At 38.9% G+C, this 21589-nt stretch overlaps 1 protein-coding gene across 9 annotated transcripts in view; it reads right to left on the reverse strand.

Annotated features, from left to right (window-relative positions):
- BICD1 (BICD cargo adaptor 1) overlaps positions 1 to 21589 on the reverse strand; it is a 133548-nt gene that overhangs the window by 11312 nt on the left and 100647 nt on the right. Inside the window, exons 7-10 of one of the 9 annotated variants that reach the window (XM_060776786.2) lie at positions 20559 to 20876; positions 19115 to 19305; positions 15987 to 16097; positions 1337 to 1412 (exon numbers count right to left, since the gene is read on the reverse strand). In XM_060776786.2, coding sequence (XP_060632769.2) covers positions 1337 to 1412; positions 15987 to 16097; positions 19115 to 19305; positions 20559 to 20876 — 696 coding nt within the window. Of the gene's footprint in view, positions 1 to 1336; positions 1423 to 14788; positions 15455 to 15986; positions 16098 to 19114; positions 19306 to 20558; positions 20877 to 21589 lie in introns of those variants that run through there. The other 8 variants (XM_060776788.2, XM_060776787.2, XM_060776792.2 and 5 more) reach the window with 8 other exon arrangements.

Below are 21589 nucleotides of genomic sequence, written 5' to 3' on the forward strand. Positions count from 1 at the left end.
CACTGATTAGTAGTGATCCATGGTTGTAGAGGTCTTGGAGATGCCAGGGATTAGTCTGAGCCAGAATTGTTCATTTTTGGAAAAAGAAAATAAACACAGAAGTACTCTGGGTGAGCACAACAACATGCTATTTAAATATGCTACACACATAACAGAAACCTGACTCTTAAACCTTGTCTTCCACAGTTACCTACCAGATGGTATCTGCCTGTTAGCCTTCTCTTTTGGACATTCCTGCATGCCTTAACTACCTTAATCGGCAAACCACAAGGCTGCCTCTGTTTTGACTTGCCATGCACAATACTGTTGTCTTTCGTGTACCTGGAACTTTGATAATGTAAAGCGGGCATTCTCAAACTGCGGCCCTCCAACTGCTTGGGCCTTAAGCTCCCAGAATTCCTGACAATTAAACAAGCTCATTAGGGTTTCTGGGAGTTGGAGGTACAAACAGCTGGAGAGCCACAACTTGAGCATAACCTATTGCAAAGGGCTGCACACCCTCTACACACAAAGTGGGAGGGTTTTTTTTTTACTCATGTACTCTTTCCTCTGTGTGCAGCATGTACAAGAATACTGCATTGTATGGGTATCTGGTGGTTGTATACTGGTTGTATCTCAGTTTTCTGGAAATCCAAAATCTGAAAGATTCCAAAAACCAACTTTTTGCTGGTGCTACCACTTCTGCTTTTAAGGGAATAGGGCTAGTCACACACACAAGACTCAGTTAGCTTTTCTCAAGAAGCTCTTGCTCCAATTTTTTGACCCAATCTATGTTGCGCTCATCCTTCAACCCATTTCCAGGGCTCCCACCTTGCTGTGTGCCACCATTGGTTGTGCAGAAGGAAGTGTGGCATGGCATGGCTGAACAGTTGGAGCTTTCCAACATTACTATTAGCAGCCGGAGACATTTCCCCTCCTCCAAAACCTGCTTTTTACAGGGGCTTTCTGTAACAACCTGCAAGACCCACAGTCCTACCAACATTCACTTTTCTCTTTCAAATTTCTGGCAGCTCCTTAAGTCAAACTCAGCCATTGCTAGATGTGTAGCTAGCCCTCTTTCCCACCTGAATTAAAAAAAAAACTTCTAGTCTCAAGCATTTCAGATAAGGGAGACTCCACCTGTATTATGAATATACATATATTTATTATTGTTCTACTTGTTGTTTTGTAAATGCAAAAAATACAAAAACGGGGAGTAGGAAGACAGAGTTTAGGTAGGATTGGGAGTGCTAAGTGAATAGGAAAGGAATGGGGAAATGCAGTTATTGCCTGTGACACACTAGTAACAGCATGCAGTGAGGTCCGACAGGAGAAGACAGAAGAGTTAGTACATTACCTGACAGTCGGACAGTCTTGCCTCCTGGCTAGTTGTGAGCCGAGTGGCGGTATGGAGGCAGCAGGCTGCTGACAATCTACAAGAAACTGATAAATTAGACATATATACAAAGAGACGACACAAGGGGTTAGTAAATAATAAACAGACAAGGCAAGTAATGGAAGAGATTTAGTGAGGAATATGCAGTCTGATTACACTATGTAACAAAATTTATAAAAAAATCTGTTCCTGGTTTGAAAGTGTTATTTCCTGTTTAATTGTGCGGTACTTACTTTGAAAATGGTTGTTATACTCCAGAAACTTTGTTTTTGTGGCTGAGGATAATACTATTATTTCCTTCAGTCGAGGCACTTTGTAATTTTCTTTAATGAAAATATACCATTTTTAACTTTTATGCAGACCACAAAAACAAAGTTTTTGCAGTTTAATAAACTTTTCCCATGTTTTTATGATAGAACCAATTAGGAAATTACATTTATAACCCAGGAACAAAACTCGTGTTACCTAATTTATGTGCTTACAGGACTTTAAAGATGTTTTTCATGAACCTTTACTCATTTTTTTCAGTGGGCAAAGTACCTATATATGGAGTCTGATCTAAGTGTGGTGTGGATACGAGTTCAAATTCCATCATGTTGACATTACAAATCAATATCCCTCAGCCTCAATTTCTCATTTCAAAAACTGGAATCACATCCAGTTTTTTAGGAGGAAAAGTAAGAAAATGCGCTTTTCTAATTTACAAGAATTACATAAAAGAGTGGCTGTCATGTATAGATTTATATGTACTGAATACAGCTATCCTTTTCAGAACTTAAGCATGCTGACATTTTCCTGCAATGAACTCATACAGTAGTTGGAATATTGTAATTATATTCTTGAAGAACACTTTGTAAACTATTCAGATATGTTATCTTCGTATCAATTTTCAGGTTTGGAAATGTTATTATTTTTTGTGACAACTCTGAGAATCCCTAGCAAACAATGGCATTAGGGATTCTGAGAGACATAGTCTATATAAATAATTATTTTTCCAAGCTCTAATATCATGCTACATTTCAATTTCCCCATACTTATGATAAGGCACAAAGAAAAAAATGTACTAATCATAATTTCATCATCTGGCAGAAATTATTCATTCATTATTTTCATTTTGTGCTACGTTAATATTTGGTTGACTGGTCTCTATAACCCTACAAAACAGAGATATTGCTGCCTTTCTGCAGAGTGTGTTTCAGCATAAATATTATTGCAAATCTACATCTTCATATAGAGGAGGAGAGAAAGGATTAATTATCATATTACATTGTTGTCTGTGAAGATTAACATAGAAATGCAAATATATGCTTGATGTGAGAATTAATATTGCTACTGTGTTTCAGCTGCTGTCCCAGCAATTTTAGTGTGCTTTTGTTTGTTTTCCATGTTAATTCAGAGCCTCTCCAGACAAGAAAAGGTATCTGAAAGTACCAGGTTTTTCTCCTGTGCAAAAAAATTATTATTTTGTAGATGTACAGGGTATTTCCGAATCCCAGATTATTTCTTAGGGGCTGCCGTTAGCACAATGGGTTAAACCGTCGGCTACAGAAAATCTTGCCGACTGGAAGGTTGGCAGTTCAAGCTGTGGGTAGGGTGAGTTCCTGCCATCAGCCCTAGCTCTTCTGCTTGAAAATAGTAATGTGAGTAGATAAATAGGTACTGCTTTCATGGAGAGGTAAAAAGCATCCCTGAGGGCATGCCAGCAAGGCGCCCAAGGACAACAGGCTCCTTGGCATGGAAAAATGGAACAACAGCACTTCTCCATGACCGACTCGAGCACAGCCTCCAAGTGCCAGAAATGAAAAAAAGAAGGAAGCCTTGCCTCTGTCTATGTTTGTCTGTCTTTGTTAATTTGTATAACAGCACTGAACGTTTGCCATAAATATATTCTGTAATCCGCTCTTGGGGAACACCTGGCATTATTTATTTATTATTATTTATTTATTTACATTATTTCTATCCTGCCCATTTCAGCCCGAAGGTGACTCAGGGCGGTATACACAGTCGGCACAATTTGATGCCGAAACAAAATACATTAATAAAGCAAAAACATCAAGTGCAAATTAAACATAAACGACAGAGCATAATAAACAATTTAAAAAGAAACGATGTCCTCTCATTCAAATCTTCATCCGTTACTGGCCGTTCCTGGGTCAATTTCCAACTCTAGTTTGTCTGTTTACTCCGGGGTTACCAAGTATTCTTCATTCCCACTCTCCAGGTCAGTTTAAATTAACCCAGTGGTTTCTGAAATGAAATGTACCTCTCTATGGCTGTATATTTGTATTATCTTGAAATTAACTAAATTTCTCACTATCAAGAAAAAATATTTTCCTCAGGATCCAGACTAACAGAAATGGGGGGGGGGGGGGGAGGAGAAATGCTAGCAACAAAAGAAAATGATGCTAATACTTGGCAAATAATATTACAATTATTAGCAAATAATATTACAAAGGCTACCATGGAAATTGGTGGAAGTCAGTTGCCTGAGTCCAGTTAGAAAGGAGGGGGAAGAACAGAGCAAAACCTGGTATATTCTGAGAAAATCTCTGGTTGCAAAACCATGAACATGCAGATAAAATCAAAACAAAAAGAATTAGAAAGCTTCAGTACTTCCAGGGACTTTTCCCTCTCTAGGGAATTGATCCCTTACTAGATAAGCCTTCATGTCCCTTTTTAAAGGCACTCCTTTTTCATCTGTGGAAATCTGCACTGCCCTCCTGTGGGCATATTATGTATGTTAAAGTAAATTACATATTTGGGCAAAGAAAAGACAGCATGTTTATTACTTTAAGAAGGTATTTTGGAAGCGAAAAGTATTACACTTCAACTATTTGTATAGTTATGTAAAGGTAAAGGTTTCTCTTGACATTAAGTCTAGTCGTATCTGACTCTGGAGGGCGATGCTCATCTCCATTTCTAAGCCACAGAGCTGGCGTTGTCCATATACGCCTCCAAGATCATGTGGCCAGCATGACTGCATGGAGTACCATTACCTTCCCACAGAAGCGGTACCTATTTATCAACTCACATTTGTATATTTTCAAAATGCTAGGTTGGCAGAAGCTGGTTCTAACATCGGGAGCTCACCCCACTCCCCAGATTCGAACCGCTGACTTTTCAGTCAGCAAGTTCAGCAGCTCAGCGGTTTAACCCGCTGCACCACCAAGGAGGCATTTGTATAGTTGTATATTCCTTTTTATGGAGCAATATAAATAGGAAGATGTATAATCACATTCAGTACAGTGGAGAAAGGCTGGAAAGCTTTCTTTTTTAAGGCAAATAAATACAGATGTTTTGTGAACTGAATTCAGCAATGAACTATTTTATATAAAAGGAGGAGAGCTGAAAGATTTCTAAATATAATGTGTTGTTATAGTTCATTTTTCCAGGGTTTATTTACACTGAGGGTTCTATACTGAAATATACAGCACTTACTGCATAAACAATGTGGAACAGTTGGTTTGTAGACTTTAGTTAGCAAAAAGCAAGGATGTAGTCTCAAGCATGTTCCATTATGTTCATGAATACTTAGTAGAAAGGAATTCATAAGCAGACACAGAGGGGACTATTAATTAACCTAAGGGTTAGGGTGCTTCTGTGTGACAAGGCAAATTTGGCATTAGGAGGAGGCGCTATTGCAGGCATGGGGCAAACTTCAGCCCTCTAGGTGTTTTGGACTTCAGCTTTCACAATTCCTAACAGCCTACTTGCTGGCACAATAAATTTAACCCTTGTGCCGGCAGGACTGAAGATCGACAGGTTGGAGGTTCGAATCCGGGGAAAGTGTGGATGAGCTCCCTCTGTCAGCTACAGCTCCCCATGTGGGGACATGAGAGAAACCTCCCACAAGGATGGGAAAACATCAAAACATCTGGGCGTCCCCTGGGCAACATCCTTGCAGTCGGCAAATTATCTCACACCAGAAACAACTTGCAGTTTCTCAAGTCGCTCCTGACATGAAAAAAAAAACAACCCCTGGCTGTTAGGAATTGTGGGAGTTGAAGTCCAAAAACACCTGGAAATCTGGTTTGCTGATGCCTGAGCTATAGTAATCACTTGCAAGAAAAACCACAAGATCCCATTCTGCATGTAATTTTAATATGTTAGATGGCTTTGCAGTATAAAAAGATAGTGAAGGTAAGTTAAGTTGTAGATAATCTTCTAAGTGCTGTTCTTCTGCAAGTTATCAACTTCTCACTTAGTATTCAAACAATTTAAAAACTTTTCCACTGTAATCTGTCGTACGCTACATTAGTTTGCATCTGGCAACGAAATATAAAGCACTTCAGCAACAATGGAAGCTGTCCCATAAGGTTTTGTTTACATTTTATCACTTATTAATGACTTCTCTGTATTTTTCTGCTTTTTATTTATTACTTTGCAGTTTGCTGTTCCATGGTGATCACAAAGTGTTCTGTGCCTTTTGACCACAATAGAGGCATATGCACTGAACCATCAAAACTGTGTTTGATAGATTAAATTTTACAACATGGTTGCACATTTATTATTACTGTTAGCACGAAGGAATTTATAAAAACTGGCTTGTTTTCTATACATCTCACATGAAGCCCCAGCACAGAATCAGTCAGTGTCATTTTTATGAAGCTTACGAACAAAGCTCTTTAGCAGGGAAGATAGAGCAACAGCACCCCCCTGTGGCTGGAACTGAGCACAGCCTCCAAGATGCCAAAGACGAGAAAGCCTATATATATACCTCTATCTATGTACAGTTGTCTGTCGTGTCAGTGTATAATGGCACTGAATGTTTGCCGTATGTGTGTTCTGTGATCCACTCTGAGTCCCCTTTCGGGTGAGAAGGGTGGAATATAAATACTGTAAACTAATTAATTAATCAATTTTTGCATAGATATTCATTTCTAAAACAAAAATTAAGTATTCAAACTACCATTGAGCAGGGGGATCCTTTGTTGGGAGGTGATTTATTCTTGTCTGGAATTCCCCCAGGCAGCAACCAGCCAGGCTTTGTAGCTGCAAGGCCATTAAATGCTAATCAAGGTGGTCAATTGCAATGTTCACACTCGGCTCAAGTAGACAAAGAGTTCCTTCTCCCACTCTGGACATTCCACATATATATAAACCTCATTTGCCTAGTTTCCAACAGACCCCTCAACCTATGAGGATGCCTGCCATAGATGTGGGTATTTATTTATCGTGTCAGGAGCCTCCAGACATTTGTATTACATTTTTAACAAAACAAACAGACAGACAGACAAAACACAAAGTTTGCAAGCTTGGTAGTTGATTAAATGTCCTTTGACCAGTATCTGGCCACTTGGGAGTGCCAGATAGATGTGGGTGAAACATCAGGAGAAAATGCTTCGGGAACATGGCTGCACAGCCTGGAAAACTCATAGCAACCCAACCACTATTTAGATATAGTAGACGACAAATAGCCCAAAGGGTAGGTATGCTTGAATTGCCTCCAGGAACATATCGAGCTTGCTCTCATGGATCATTACTGTTCTTATTTATTTACTTAAAGAACAATGGTTAATGTGTTCTTTAAATTACTTTATTAGCTAAATCACTTGGTTACCTGGAAAACATGGAGCACATGCAATCTTTACTCGGTTGTTATTTAAGGTGTTGCTGCCTAATTCAGAGACAAGGATAGCATTTGTATATCTGAAGGTTTAATCAACTTGAGAAGTTTCCCCTCTTCTTTCTCAATGGTTCTGATTTATCTGTAATCCTATTAGCATCCACTACCTAACTATACTGTTGTTGCATAAGTGATTCCAGATCTAAGCTCCATCTGGTTCAGCATTCTGGGCAGTAGCAAGCTAGATGCCTCTCTCCGTCTATCTCTCTTACCCTCCCTCCCTCCCTCTCCCTCTCTCTCATATAATTGATTTTAATTTAATTTCTATATCACATTTCTGTAATCCACGAAGAAAGAAAGAGTAACAATAAAATAAGAGCAAATGCAATGTGGTGGTTTGTGGTAGTACTGGGCAAGGGCTTTATCGTACCAGCCTGTTGTCCCCCAACAACTGCATTGTTGAAGCAAACAAAAACTTAACAATATTGGCACAATATTGGCTTTGGTGCTGCACTGTCCAAAAACTCTGCCTTCCTTCCTGTTTTGCTAATCTCATCTTCCTGTATGTGTCATCTCTTGGCAGGAAGAACAAAAACAGGCTCACAAGGAAGAATCCTCGGATACACGTCTTATTCGATCTTACCAAAACAAAGTAAAAGCTAGTTCTAACTCTGTTCCCGCCAAGCGGTTGTATTTTACCTATCCGCCCCATGACTTCCCTCCTTATCTATTCTAACAGTTACATTCCATTCCCACAGAACATGCAGCATCTCTCCCCATATAGTCCAGATGGCTCTTATCAGACTCCAGCAATTTACTCCCATCTCGTGTCATGGAGTGGACGATCAGTTTATTGACCTAATCTAGGATGGACACATCCTGACAGTATGTGCCCTAACCCTGTACAAATTACATTTTTTATTTGCCAAAATGGCACAATTATGGAACAATGATAATGCAAAGAAAAGAGGAAAAATAGAGTAAAAGTAACGTCACCCTGCTTTGAAATAGTGAGGGGGAGAGGTGGAAAAACACGTCCACTCATGCCATATGATGACCCCAATATCAGAACACCAGTTAGGAATCAGTGAAGATACATATTCACTGTTCCGTCTTCCAGGAGCATGTTTACATTGCCTTTTAGTGCATGGGTTAGCATTATTTTGCATTTCCCCAGGGTTGCTACAATTTCAGCTGCACCCTGAAAGTTAATAGCATCAGAGGTTGGAAAGCCAGCCTGCAGGCCTTTTTGCAGCTATTGGTTTAGAAAGTATCTCTTTGGGTCTAGGGACAGTTTTTTTTCCTAGGGTTGAGATCTCCATTTTGGAATCTCCCCTGCCTCCTTCAGTAGAAAAGAAAGCTTCAGGTGTGCTGTTGGTCAGGCAGGTAACTCTGAAAAACCCATTGTAAGAACAATTGAGACATAGTTACTGATTGAGTTATTTAAATAGAGAAGCTTATTGAGTTATATAGATAAAGAAGCTAATTGAGATAGATAGATAGATAGATAGATAGATAGATAGATAGATAGATATAGATAGAATAGCAATTGAGTAATTGAGCAATTGAGTTATAGATAGATATTGAGTTATTGAGAAATAGTTATTGAGTACTATTTGCTTCATCTCCAAACTAACCTTGGGCTGGAATAGGGAAGGCCTACGCTTTCTAAAAAATAGTGGCTCAGGGTTGGGGTAAAAAGATCTCAGGATTTTTTCTACCATTTGGATGAAGGCAGCTCAGCTACTAGAGGAAAAGGAAAGAAAGAACATCTCTGTGGTTTCACCATTTGACTGTTTTGTTTGTAACTTTAACAAGCTGTGCCAAGTCTGCAAGGACTTTGAGAAATAAATATTCTGTTTTGATGTTCAAAGCCTATAGTAGCCTCAGTTGCTGGGAATCTCAAGCTTCTAAAGAAAGACCCCCGCGGTCCGCCCAGACAAAGAAAGAAGCACATCTTAGTTTTATTTTTATAGGGTCTGGGTGTGACGGCACATTCACATTTTAAAATCACATACAAAATGAGATTGCTAATTGCTATATGGTATTGGATATATGGCAGGGCCAGTTCTGGCCTACTGAAGTCATACTCAGAATGGCAGTCCATGGACAATTTTCAGGAAAAAAGCAACAATTGCAGCCAATGGGCATAAATACGGTAGCAGTTTTGCTACCACAAAAATAAATGAAACCCAAAACTGCTAGTCCCAAACATCACATAGTTTAAAAAGCGCTATGTGTATTTGCATTTATATCCCGCCCTTCTCACCCCAAAGAGGACTCAGAGTGGGATGTATATGCAGCTGGAGTCCATATCCTCTTTTTCATTGACTGCAATTCTGTCATTTTTGTGTTTGCTGAGAAGCCTAGCTAGGTAAAATTAAGCTGATTTGATCTTGTGGGGCTATGACATCTCAATCTACAACCTGCTGTCTTCCAAATATTGCTGAATTGCAACCTGCTTCAGTCCTATCTACCATAACGAATGATGGTGGATGATGTGACTTGCAGTCCAGTAATATGTGGAGATGAACAGATTGCCTGCATCTGTTCTACAATAAGGTTTTGTTTTTTCTTCCAAACTTTGTATCGATGGCTTTGTACAACTTTGTATTTTCACTCAAGTGGTTTCTAGGTGAGCTTAGCAATTTGTGCACCTACAATATCTCAACCAATCAAAACTTCTTTTAACCAATTGGTCAGTGGTTCTCAACCAGTGGGCCTCAGATATTTTGGCCTTCAACTTCCAGAAATCCTAACAGCTGGTAAACTGGCTGGGATTTCTGGGAGTTGTAGGCCAAAACACCTGGGGACCCACAGGTTGAGAACCACTGGCCTAGGGGGTTCTAAAGGAAGCAAGAAACACAATCATAGTCACAGTGCTGTGATGGAATTTCTAGGTTTAGGGGCAGTATATCAGGACATTACACATCTATATCTGAATGTTAAAGACAATTATCAGAAGATACTTGCTGCTTTCATGCCCAAGGGAGGGAAAGGACTGTAGACCTCTGGCTGACTACTGGTAGAGGGAGGATGGTTGTTTGGATGAGCCATTGATCTGATGCGGCAACCTGAATTGTGTGTTTCTCCAAACAGTAACAATTTATATAGGTCACTGGTTCCCAACCTTTGGTCTTCTAGGTGTTTTGGACTTCAGCTCCCACAATTAACAACTGGTCAGCTGCCTGGGATTTCTGGAGGGCCAAAGGTTGGGAACCACTGATCTATGTACTCCTAAAAATATGGCATGATTACTTAACTGGAAGCAAGCAACTGGCACTTAAAATATTGATTCATTTTTAGTTTTTCACAGCTTCTTTTCCAATTTGAGATGACGATTATTAATTATGTAGTAGCAATCACATTGGAATGAATACAGAGAAGAATCATGTTACTCTGTACTTTGCAAATGATTGTCTAAAATAATATGCTAATGTTCCTGCAAATACATGGTTTTAAATCATTCCTCACTAAATCCACAGATAGTTTAGTCAACAGGTTAGTCATGTAAGAGACACAGAAAAAGATTTTTTAAAAAATAAATAAATGTATCTCCTAAATTGTACAGTACATAGAAACAACATTTAGCAGCAAGAATATAAGTGCTCATATTAAAACATGACACATAGTTTCATGAGTTCAGGAGAAAATAGGTTGTCGGCATGCTAATTTCCGAAACCATTCCATACGCCATATGTCTGAAGTCAAACATAATTTGCTGGATCCATTTAAGGTTGGATAAAAGTACCAACAGATCAAGAGTTTCAAAGGTACAACCAAAAGCTATACCATAATATGTGGCATAGTGCACAACCATGTGATTAGTTTTGACATATTACTTTTGAATAGTTCACTGGATGAGAACGGATAGTATCATTATAAGCAATATTTCTGACAAAATTCAGAAAACCACATAGCAGAAAACTGGGGATGCAGTGCCATGACCAGTGTTAAACATGCATAGTACTCTATATAACAGCATGCCAGAAATTGCATGTGATCGAAACCAGTGCAACCATTTGAGTCTCACAGTGTGCCATCTGCAGGTTCATTTTCAAATAGTGATCACACATGTAATAAACGTATGAATCAGCTGGAACCTGTAAACAACAACTTTGAGATGAATGCATTCTTTAACTATGAACTATTCTTCTTGTTAGTGAGACCACAACTGCTGAAATTAATAATTGGAAAAAACACCTGACAGACATGTATCCTCTCCTTCTGTTACTTTATTTGACTAAAGTCTGAAATAGGATACATAATGTCAGGAAAATAAATAGTAAAGTGAACCTATCTTATACATTTCAGAATGAAAATTCAGAAGTTAATATGTGAGGCACAGCAGTGGATTTGAGGCATTACACCTATGAAATCATATTGCTCAGCATGAAATGCACGGTCTCAGTCTTGACTCGGCAGTACTTGGAAACCTAACCCGATCAGAAGAAGAAGCACAAAGCAGTGGCACCAAGAGGTAAAAGTATGTTGATTTGTTAATCAGTTAAATCAAGTGAAACAAAGGTTTTTTTTCCTAATCTTGAAACTGTTGGTTCACAAAGACTTGTACCACAGCTGGAATGATTATACACAAGGGTAATACTCATTGGTTTAATTGAATGAGCATATCAAATATGGGAGGATCAAAAATAATGATGTGACACACAAGCAGAGATATGATATGTTAAAACGCAGACAAAATAAAATAACACTGAATACTAGAAAATGAAGTGGACACAAAATAACATGCTAGCATTTGCTCTGCTTGACATTTGGTGGCTCCAGGGTGCAAACAGGATCCCTGCAAATGGAAGCTGCCTCTCATTTTAATGTTCTGTCTATATATGATGGTATCAATACATGAAAAGCCTCAGATGCAAATTGTTTCCTGCAGACTAGAATTTTTCTGCACACTACCCTTTCCCTCTATAATTTATCTTGTTTACAAAAGTATACATAGTTTGAAAAAACTATCGATTAAAAAGAACTGGGGTTTATGGTTTGCCAACAGGAAACAATCACAGATCAACTTTGTTCTACCCTTTCCCTTATTGGTCAGAACCCAAACAGTTTGAATATATATGTAGCAGGCATAGGCAAACGTTAGCCCTCCAGGTCTTTTGGACTTCAACTCCCACAATTCCTAACAGCTGATAGGTTGTTAGGAATTGTGGGAGTTGAAGTCCAAAACACCTGGAGGGGCAAAGTTTGCCCATCCTGCTCCATAGAGACTCAATTTGTTTGCTTCTTCTTTGAACTGCAGATTCACACTTCATCTTACAAGCTTCTTTGAATTATTTGATCAGTTACAGCAGTAGTTAACTATTTTTATAGCAGATTCCCAGGCCATTCAATAGAGGGAGCTACAGCAAGGCAATTGAAGAAGAAATCTGTGCATTGGAAAATAAGTATCATTCTATTCTCTTAGGAAATTAGACGACTATTAATATAGTCTTGTATCATGGAACTATTGTTCAAGAATATATGTCCAAGCTGCAGTTGTGCATGTGGTAATAGTTGTATACTTCTCTGGATCCTAAAAGCTGTATGCGGCTGATCTAGGACCTAGATCAGGGTTGGGTACTGTGTAACCTAGAACTGCTGCAACCAACTTAAAGAACTAGGCATGTTTAGCCTGAAGAAGAGAAGGCTGAGAGTAAACATGATGGCCATGTATAAAAATGTGAGGGGAAGTCACATGGAGGAAGGAGTAAACTTGTTTTCTGCTGCCCTGGAGACTAGGATGTGGAACAATGCCTTTAAACTACAGGAAAGGAGATTACACCTGATCATGAGGAAAAACTTCTTGACCGTGAGAGCTGTTCAGCAGTGGAACTCTCTGCCCCAGAGTGTGGTGGGGGCTCTTTCTTTGGAGGCTTTTAAAGAGAGGTTGGATGGCCATCTGTCAGGGATGTTTTGAATGTGATTTTCCTGCTTCCTGGCAGAAAGAGGTCGGACCAGATGGCCCACGAAGTCTCTTCCAACTCTATGATTCTATTATTCTAACTTGTTGGATGTAGACCTAAGGTCTAAGTGAAGAAGTGTATATGGCCCATCATAATCCTACAGCCCTCAGTAGCTTAAGTACATAGAATCTATAGTGCATGTGACATCATATTTCTGGTTGCACCAATATATCAGTGTGTGTGTGTGTGTGTGTTATCTATTGCTCATGCATGAGTTTAAACCTTCACTCTTTTTTGATGTCCCTTCTCCCACTTCAGTAAGAACTCACTTCTTCCCTTCTTCTCTCTTACATGGGCTTTTACATCTCTCCTACCTGGCCAGGCTTTAGCATGTTTAATATTTGTTCTTCCTACTCTAAATTCTGGTCTTTTCAACTGACCCCCCTCCTTGCCTAGATGAGCCAGCTGGTCCTTATTATTTGCATTCCTATCTGACTTTAATAAATGTTACAGATGAACCAGACCTTTCATGCATGAAACGGGGACCAAACTGCTTGAAGAAGGACATTTTCTTGAGAAGAAGAAAAATGTGTAGAGCAATCATACCAGCAATGGGACTGGTGGGGGAAGTAAATTAAATTTACTGCCAGAGCCACTGCTAAATCCATTGCAGTGCCAATTTACTATAGCATAATTGGACAATTTACTATAGTATAACAATTTTACTAAGGCTAGAAAGATTAGGTTGGAAGAAAAAAGCGTTTGAGATAGAGCATTACCAGGTCCGTATGTCTTTGTTTACAGGACACCCCTAGGTCTGCTTCTGAAAGGGAAATGGGATTTGTTACACTGCAAGAGGAGCAGCACTTCTCCTCCTTTCTGTGCTTCAACAGCTTCAGGCTAAGGTTAGGATTGTGGGCAAACTTGTTTGTTGTGATTGTGTGTTATCAAGTTGACTTTAACTTTATGAATATGAGACCTCCAAGAGCACCAGTTTCTATCAGGGCTATTTGTGTCTTTCAAATTCAGCGCTGCGGCATCGTTTATTGAGCCATTCATCTGTAATACAGTCTTTTTCTACTGCCTTCCACTTTTCTCATCACTATTATCTTTTCCAGTGAGTCATGTTTTGTTATGCCAAAGCAATTTATTTTGGAATCTGTTCATATGAAATGGATGGGCAAAAAAAATCTTCAGCTCTTTTCCAAATGTTGCCTTTAGATGATTTCCTGGCAACCTACACATTCAGTAAATAAAAACACTAACACACAGAGTATTGTATATTAAAATGCTGTTAAGAGCAGGAAGACCATTTGAATGTGTACTAGGAACAAGGGATGAACATTTGGTGCCATCTTCTTTGAAACACCTAATCCAATAAAAGTTGTTTTCCTTTAACAACAGTGGAGGAAAGGGTTCAATTTTATCAAATGAGCTCCTAGGTCTAAAGTGCTTTCTATGTCTTCAACCTATCTTTCTGTCTGTCTATCTATACACTATATTTCTTTGATTCTAAGATGTCATTGATTGAAAGATGTATACTAATTTCAGTACCAACAGAAAAAGCTTTATTGATGTGTAAATAAAGATAAAAGCATCTCATTTTTGGAGATGTTTACATGGAGAAAATGTGTCTTAGAATTGAAGAAATACAACACACACACACACACACACACATACATACATAGACACACATACAAATTTAGTTCTTGTTATTTTAAAAGCAAACATTTAAAATGCCACATCATTTAATTCAGATATAATCCATAGGATTAAAATGGCTACATCTTTCAGTGGAAGGATGTGAAATCACATTGATTCTTAGGAACAAAACTTCTGACAAGCAACAATACAGAATTCTGCAAAACACTGCACAAAATCTCAAACCATAAATAACCAGTCCCTTTCTAATAATATTTTTTTAAAATGAATATAGCAATCCTCTACTTGTAGATCCATCTGCTGAAAGGATGAAAAATTGGCAGGCTATCTTGCTACATCATCAGAATATGCAACACCTCTATAGAGAAACACACCAGCTGTAATACCCCAAATATGCTGGCCAATAACTTGAATGGAGTGGACTCATGGGAGGGATGTGAGCAAGCAAACCCTAGGAATATCTGAGTTGTTTTGGGTAGACAGTGTCATGCAGTTCCCTTGGCTGCTGCCTGGTATCCTTTTTGTTGAGAGCAAGGTAAAAATCCCTGGTTTGGTTTGTTGGTTTCCTCCTTGTGCAAGAATCATCACCGGCATAGTGCCCTTATGGACAGTCCTAGCATTGTTTACAAATACACATGTCGCATGTGTATTTTTATGCTGTTTTTGAATATCCAATTGCTCTTTATTGCTAATTCATGGAAATTAAGCTTGCACTGTTAAAGATGCAATCAGGACCACAGCTGATGTGGCTGCTTCACCTTCAAAATAAAATTGGACATCTTAAGCAAGTAGTTTAAAAACGTAGTTTGGCTTAACACATATTAGTGGTTTTTGAAGGGGCAACATAACTTGAAATGTCTCTACTCTGTTGTATTCCAATGCTTGCTACTAGCAGCTATAACTACAAAATCACATCCAGTCATCTTGTGAGCCTTCTGCAATCTGCAATCAAGAAGAACAGGAAAATCAGATTTCTTAGGTGTCTCCAAATTAGCTGACATCAAGGGCAGACAATGTTTGCAGAGAAGACTGCCCTTTAAAGGCAGCATTAAAGTTTAAATTTAAAAGTTTAAAAAATGAAAATAGAAGGTTTCTCAATGGGAACCTGCAGGTTCACCTAGAGTGACAGTTATTTGAATCACAACATCCTTATGTTTCAGAAGGAATGTTGTGTTTTGGCATCTTTTGCTTGATGTTGTTTGATAAATAAATAAATTCGGTTTAGCGTGTAACAGATCAAAATGAAGTACCTCAACCCAACGGCGGGATGTAAATAAGCTCAAGAGAGGTGTTTGTTTTTGTTTTGTTCTGTTTTGAAATAAGAATGCCAGGATATCAAGCTCTTCCATTTGGAGGAATCCCAAATGCATCAAATCAATTCCACCAAAACAGGTCAGCTTGGAATCAGTTTTAGCACAAACAATGCAATTATCAGTGATGGTGGAATTACTTATACGACCAAAAATGCCCCCACCTTGTGTTTGGTAACATGTACTGGGCCTAGATGCCAAATCCATGAAAATTCCTCTCAAGTGCTCCTCATGAAGGATGTTCTGCATTTGATAACGTTCCACTGGTGGCAAAACTTTTGAGAGGTAGAAGAGAGGATATTATAAGCAACGAGCAGGATACATAGGAGACATTTTTGCCAATTAGAAATTACTTTATTTTGGTTGCCTATCACAATGAGGTATAAAAATCACACTTTGGGTACATTTACAGAAAACCCTAAGCCAAGATTTGTTTTAACTATGGTTTGCTGAACAAGTCAGAGTCCATGAAGCAAAGTTTATCGGGCCAAGTGCTGATTTGTTTCCCTTTCACCTCTTCTGGCAGTTTCCCAACATCATCCCCAGTGCCCCACTTTCTGGAAATTGCTGCTCTATTTCTGTGTTCATACAGATTGAGGGTCTTAGTTGGTATTTTTCAGGTTGGGAGGCAAAATGCCTATATATTTGAGATGCTGTGTCAGTATTTGCAGATTATATTTTTTGTCAGGGTTGTTTGTGAAGTTTTGGAAGATGCAAGTCTTTGCAGCATTTTTGTCTGATGTATACATTGAATATTTGTAGAGCCTGAAAATATATGGGTATATCCATGTGCATGTTTTTAAGAAATGTATTATGATATTTGTATTGTCTTTGCTAGGGTGTGTGACAGATGAATGTGGGTTGGGGCATACACTTTGCTTGTTTACATGTTTGAGTAGTACATGACCTACATGAAATTCTTTGCAGAGGTAACTACTTTTAGTTCAGTCTCTACTATGGGATATTAATTCATTAGTTATAAAATCATATTTTCCACATTTTCCAGGCACTGTGTATAGTAAAATATTACAATTTCACAGCTTTTAGCTTTTGCATTTGCCATTCTGTTAATTTTGCATTTCAGCTTTGTGTGAAATAGGTGGTTTGTGGTAAAGTTGTTCATTTCCTGATTAGCAACAACCTGGTAGCAACTGTTTAAAAATCTTCTAAAGACCTATCTTGTCTGGCAGGCCTACCCATCTCATTTTAATCATTAATTTTAAACTCGTGTTCTGTGTGATGTTGACCAGAATACTTTCTCAAAATTTTGAAAGAATGCAAATATGTGACCCAAATAGGAGTAGACCCATAGCCTAGCGGATACCAGCAACACAGCTGGGAAAACATTAATCAGTAAAATAAGAATTAATAAATCCTTTCTTTCTTTTGAGATTTTGCTGTTTTTAATATGTGGATATCAAAATCAAGCATGGATTCTGTAACTCATTTTTTAAAAAACAAAAATGGGCATGAAGCATAGGCATTCCAGCAATAGCAGGCTTTGTTGAGAATGGAGAGAAGGCTGTTAGCAAAGAGAATGAGGATAGATGAGGAATTGCTGAGGAAGAGGTGGAAGCAAGTGAGAAATGTGAAGCCTTGAGACGTGGCTTGCTTTTTATCTGCCCTTTTTCTACACCTTTATGGATTAAGCAAGAAGGTTGATCAAGGTACAGAAAAAAAGTGGAAATAAAACAGGATTCTGGGTTCAGATATAATTTTAAACCATAGTTAAACCAATCCAGGATTTAAACCAACATCAAACCTCGGATTCAAATTGGAATTTGTTGCAAAAAAAAATATCCATGGTTTGTTTTGCCTGGTGTGGGTAAAGATGTTCAAACAAACCACAATTGCATGAAACCAGTCTGAACCAGTCTGGGGGTGATGGAAGTTATAGCCAAACACATTTGTAGACCATCATCTTAGGTAAATCCTGGTTTAGAAAGAATCATACAGGTTCACCAGGAAACAGATGTCTTCAAAATTGTATCCCAGTGAATACAATTGGAGATGGTTTCCATATAGAAAAAATAAGCTCTAATATTATTTATTATATAAGTATTAAACTGTTCCACTTAAAATGTGTATGCAAGACCACAAGTGGATTTTTCCTATTCATCTATCTATCCTATCTATCTATCTATCTATCTATCTATCTATCATCTAGCTATCTTCTTACCCTCTACCCTGTGGGATTTCCATTTCCATAGTATTCCCCTCTGATTTATCATTATACATTTTTCAGTCTGCAGCTTTCAGGGCATGAAAAAACATTGATGTTGTAAATTCAGGATGGAAATTCAAGGCACTGCCTTGGTGAGGCATAAAGTGCAACTGAACCTACAGAAACCAGATCTTGTGGACGGTGATCAAGAAGTTTCCTCTTCCTTCTCACTTTCCTAAGTTTTCCCAGCTTTCAGAAGTTTCCATAGAAACTTCATTGGACCTAAAAATATTTATAATTTTTAAATCTCTAAACTTTATCTAGCATACTGCATTTGCCTTTACAATTTTTCTTCAAGGAGAAAAAGTATTGCTTGTATAAGCTGAAAAAGATAATTTGTCAGCTCTGTAAATATCCACCTATCTACGGGATATGGTGACTTTGCTGGATAATATATCAAGAAATACAATAGCCAGTAAAGTCATCATAGATGCTTCATGTGACTCTTCTTTCATTTTACCAGGTTTTGTATTTCTTCTGATGAGACACTGGCACAAATTCAGACATAATGTAAACAAACAAAACTCGGTTTTTGGGATAGTATTATGGACCTGGTCTGCATGATCATTCAAGGGATTCATAAATAATGTTATATGAAGCTGTGGCATGGTGAGATTCCGGTTGAACAGAAGTTATATACACCCAGGAAAATAAACCATGGTTATATTTTAATTTCCTAGACAGTCCCTGGCTCAGACTTAATAGTGAATCTTGTCTTAAAACAAGCAAAGATCTTTGCACTGAGACTTTGTATACCAAGAAGGAGAGAGATAAATGAAGTTTTAACCCTGATTTTCATTCACTTCTTCATTGTTTATGAAGAGGTTAACAGGGCCTCAAACCATGACTTAAAATGAGGCAAATAGAAATGTGATACACTGAATCCTAAGCAGAGGACACCTAGGATGACTATAGAGGGGCTATTCTAAATCAGCCTGAAGATTCTTCTCTATCAAAGATCTAAAAATGTGCTCAAACTAGAAATGTCATGTGCAGTGTTTGCAGAGGACTCCTCTTAGACTCAGCAAATCATTTTGCACCACATGCACCCAAGGAAAAAATGTTTACCTGGGATGGCCACGGTTAACCTTTTTTCCTTGCTGAGACGGTGCCCATGGAAGAATTCATTCATGGAAGGGGGGCCCCTCAGAAGATATGATTCTGTGGAGGCGTGATCAGGGGGGGTTCTTAATAAAGGCAGTAGGTGTGTCCCTGAAGTCCTGGGATGGCTCTGATCACAAGGGGAAGGTGAGAATAGTCTTGCAGGAGATCCAAGAAAAAAATACATACGGAAACAAAAGAGTTTTTATTTTAATTACCAAGCAATGGCCCCTTGAATGACAACATTATATTACTTTTCTCTTCCCGCTTCCAAAACAACCCCAACATATTGACACCACCACCCTACTGTTGCTGTCATCCCACAACAGGACATATTTCTCAAGGTCTTGACCATATATTTTAGAAAGTCATAAGAGTAGCTGCTTAACTTGTGGCCAATCAAGCTGAACAAAGAAAACCAGCCATGTATGATGACCTGCCATTGGTTTTATAAGATCTGTTTTTATTGGCTACTTGAAAATTGTTTTAAGTTTGGCTGCATATTTGATATTGTTCTTGGATGTTGCCAAGAATCTGGCAGAACATTATAAATGGCTGTGTATAGCTTGGCAAGTCACAGGCAGTGAAAACCAGAGATACTCTCTCTGCTTCCTTCTCCCTTCCAAATCTATTTCTTCAGTTGATACTGTAATGACTATTTAGTGTTTAGGCTCCGTACATACTCTCTTGAATCGATGATAGTATTTACGTTTAACGTTTACAGGTAGTAATCAGATGATGATGTCCCAAAGATCTTCAGTCATCAGAAATCTTGTTTGGATATTTATTGGAAATTATCTCTTCCCCAATACCACTATCCCCAAAGTGGAGGGCCATTTGCCCACACTGTTCTATGTGATTCACTTCCCTCCTATTGAGAGGTCAACCACAAAACCAGATCATACTCTGCAGATCATGCTCATCTGCTATTTCAATAAAGGTAATTCAGTCCTGAAGATCTGTTCATTTTAACACATGAGAAGCACAATGAAGCAAACACAGTTCTACCCGTATTTCAGTACTGAAGAGAAAAAGGGCTATTTTATTAGCACCATAGTTTATCGAACAGATTGGTTCCCTTTGGCTGTGAATGTGCTTCTTGGGTATCGCTCTCCCCACCACCACCCCAGCAAAGCTACATTTTGCAGTACGGAAAGCAGGTACATTCAAGACATACAGAATATGCTGAAATGTCAATAGGATATGATTTACAGCCATATCAAAAAGGACAAGAAGATATTATGGGCAGGTGGAAGTAAAAGCCACATATTGAAAAACCACTATCTGTCCCACCCATACCCAGCCTCTCATTATCCCCAACCGATATATATATAAATAATTTCAATTCAGTGGATGACCCTAATTCAGGTCAGGCCACTGCACTGTACTATAAAGATGACTGCATGCATACCTTTTCCTCTGAGTGCCACTGCTGACCAGTATGTTTGGTTGCTGTGGGCCCTGACTATGCAGGAGGAAAGTGTCTATTGTTGGCACGGTGGCTGATGCCTCCTCACTTACTTTAGGGCTGCCGATCTTGCTCTTTCCAAGTTTGCCTTTACTCCGCCGAGACTGCTCATGATCAAACTCTAAGTCTTCCAGACGCTGCGTGAGGGCGAGCTTTTGCTGGATAGCCATCCGCAGCAAAGAGTTTAAGGTCTTCTTCTCATCCTCTGCAGCTGCCAATTGCCTCTGCATCTCATCCAGCTGTGTGACATATTCATCACACCTGGAGGAAAGAGAAACATGGTGAGCTGGGTAGAAGGGGAACCTTCTTGCGAGTCAGTTCTACTCTCTATAAACTCTTTCCTAAACATCAACTGGACAAATGTCAGTATAAACTAACTACAGATGGCGAGAATTGCCCCCAGCAGTAACTTATGGGATCACATCAATTGGAAAAACAATATATCAGCAGCAGATGTGGTTGCCATAGCCACCAGCTTGGGTCAATCCGATGTCAGGCTATGGAATTAAAAAATAAAACCAATTTTCCTGACTGAAGTGGTCATAAGTCATGCCTATCAGAGATCTAATCCCAACTCTTTTCCAAGTGTATTGCCGAAGGCTTTCATGGCTGGAATCACTGGGTTGTTGTGAGTTTTCTGGGCTGTATGGCCATGTTCGAGAAGCATTCTCTCCTGATGTTTTGCCTGCATTTATGGCAGGCATCCTCAGAGGTTGTGAGGTCTGTTGGAAACTAGGAAAACTGGGTTTATATATCTGTGTAGAGTCCAGGGAGGAAGAAAGAACTCTTGTCTGTAGGAGATAGGTGTGAATGTTTCAACTGGCCACCTTGATTAGCCTTTGATGGCCTGACAGTTTTTAGGTGTGGCTCACAACCTCTGAGGGTGCCTACCATAGATGCAGGTGAAATGTCAGGAGAGAATGCTCCTAGAACATGGCCATACAGCCCAAAAAATCTTTTCCAAGTGACAGTAA

This window comes from Anolis sagrei, chromosome 5 (genome assembly GCF_037176765.1).
Source record: "Anolis sagrei isolate rAnoSag1 chromosome 5, rAnoSag1.mat, whole genome shotgun sequence".
Taxonomy (NCBI): domain Eukaryota; kingdom Metazoa; phylum Chordata; class Lepidosauria; order Squamata; family Dactyloidae; genus Anolis; species Anolis sagrei.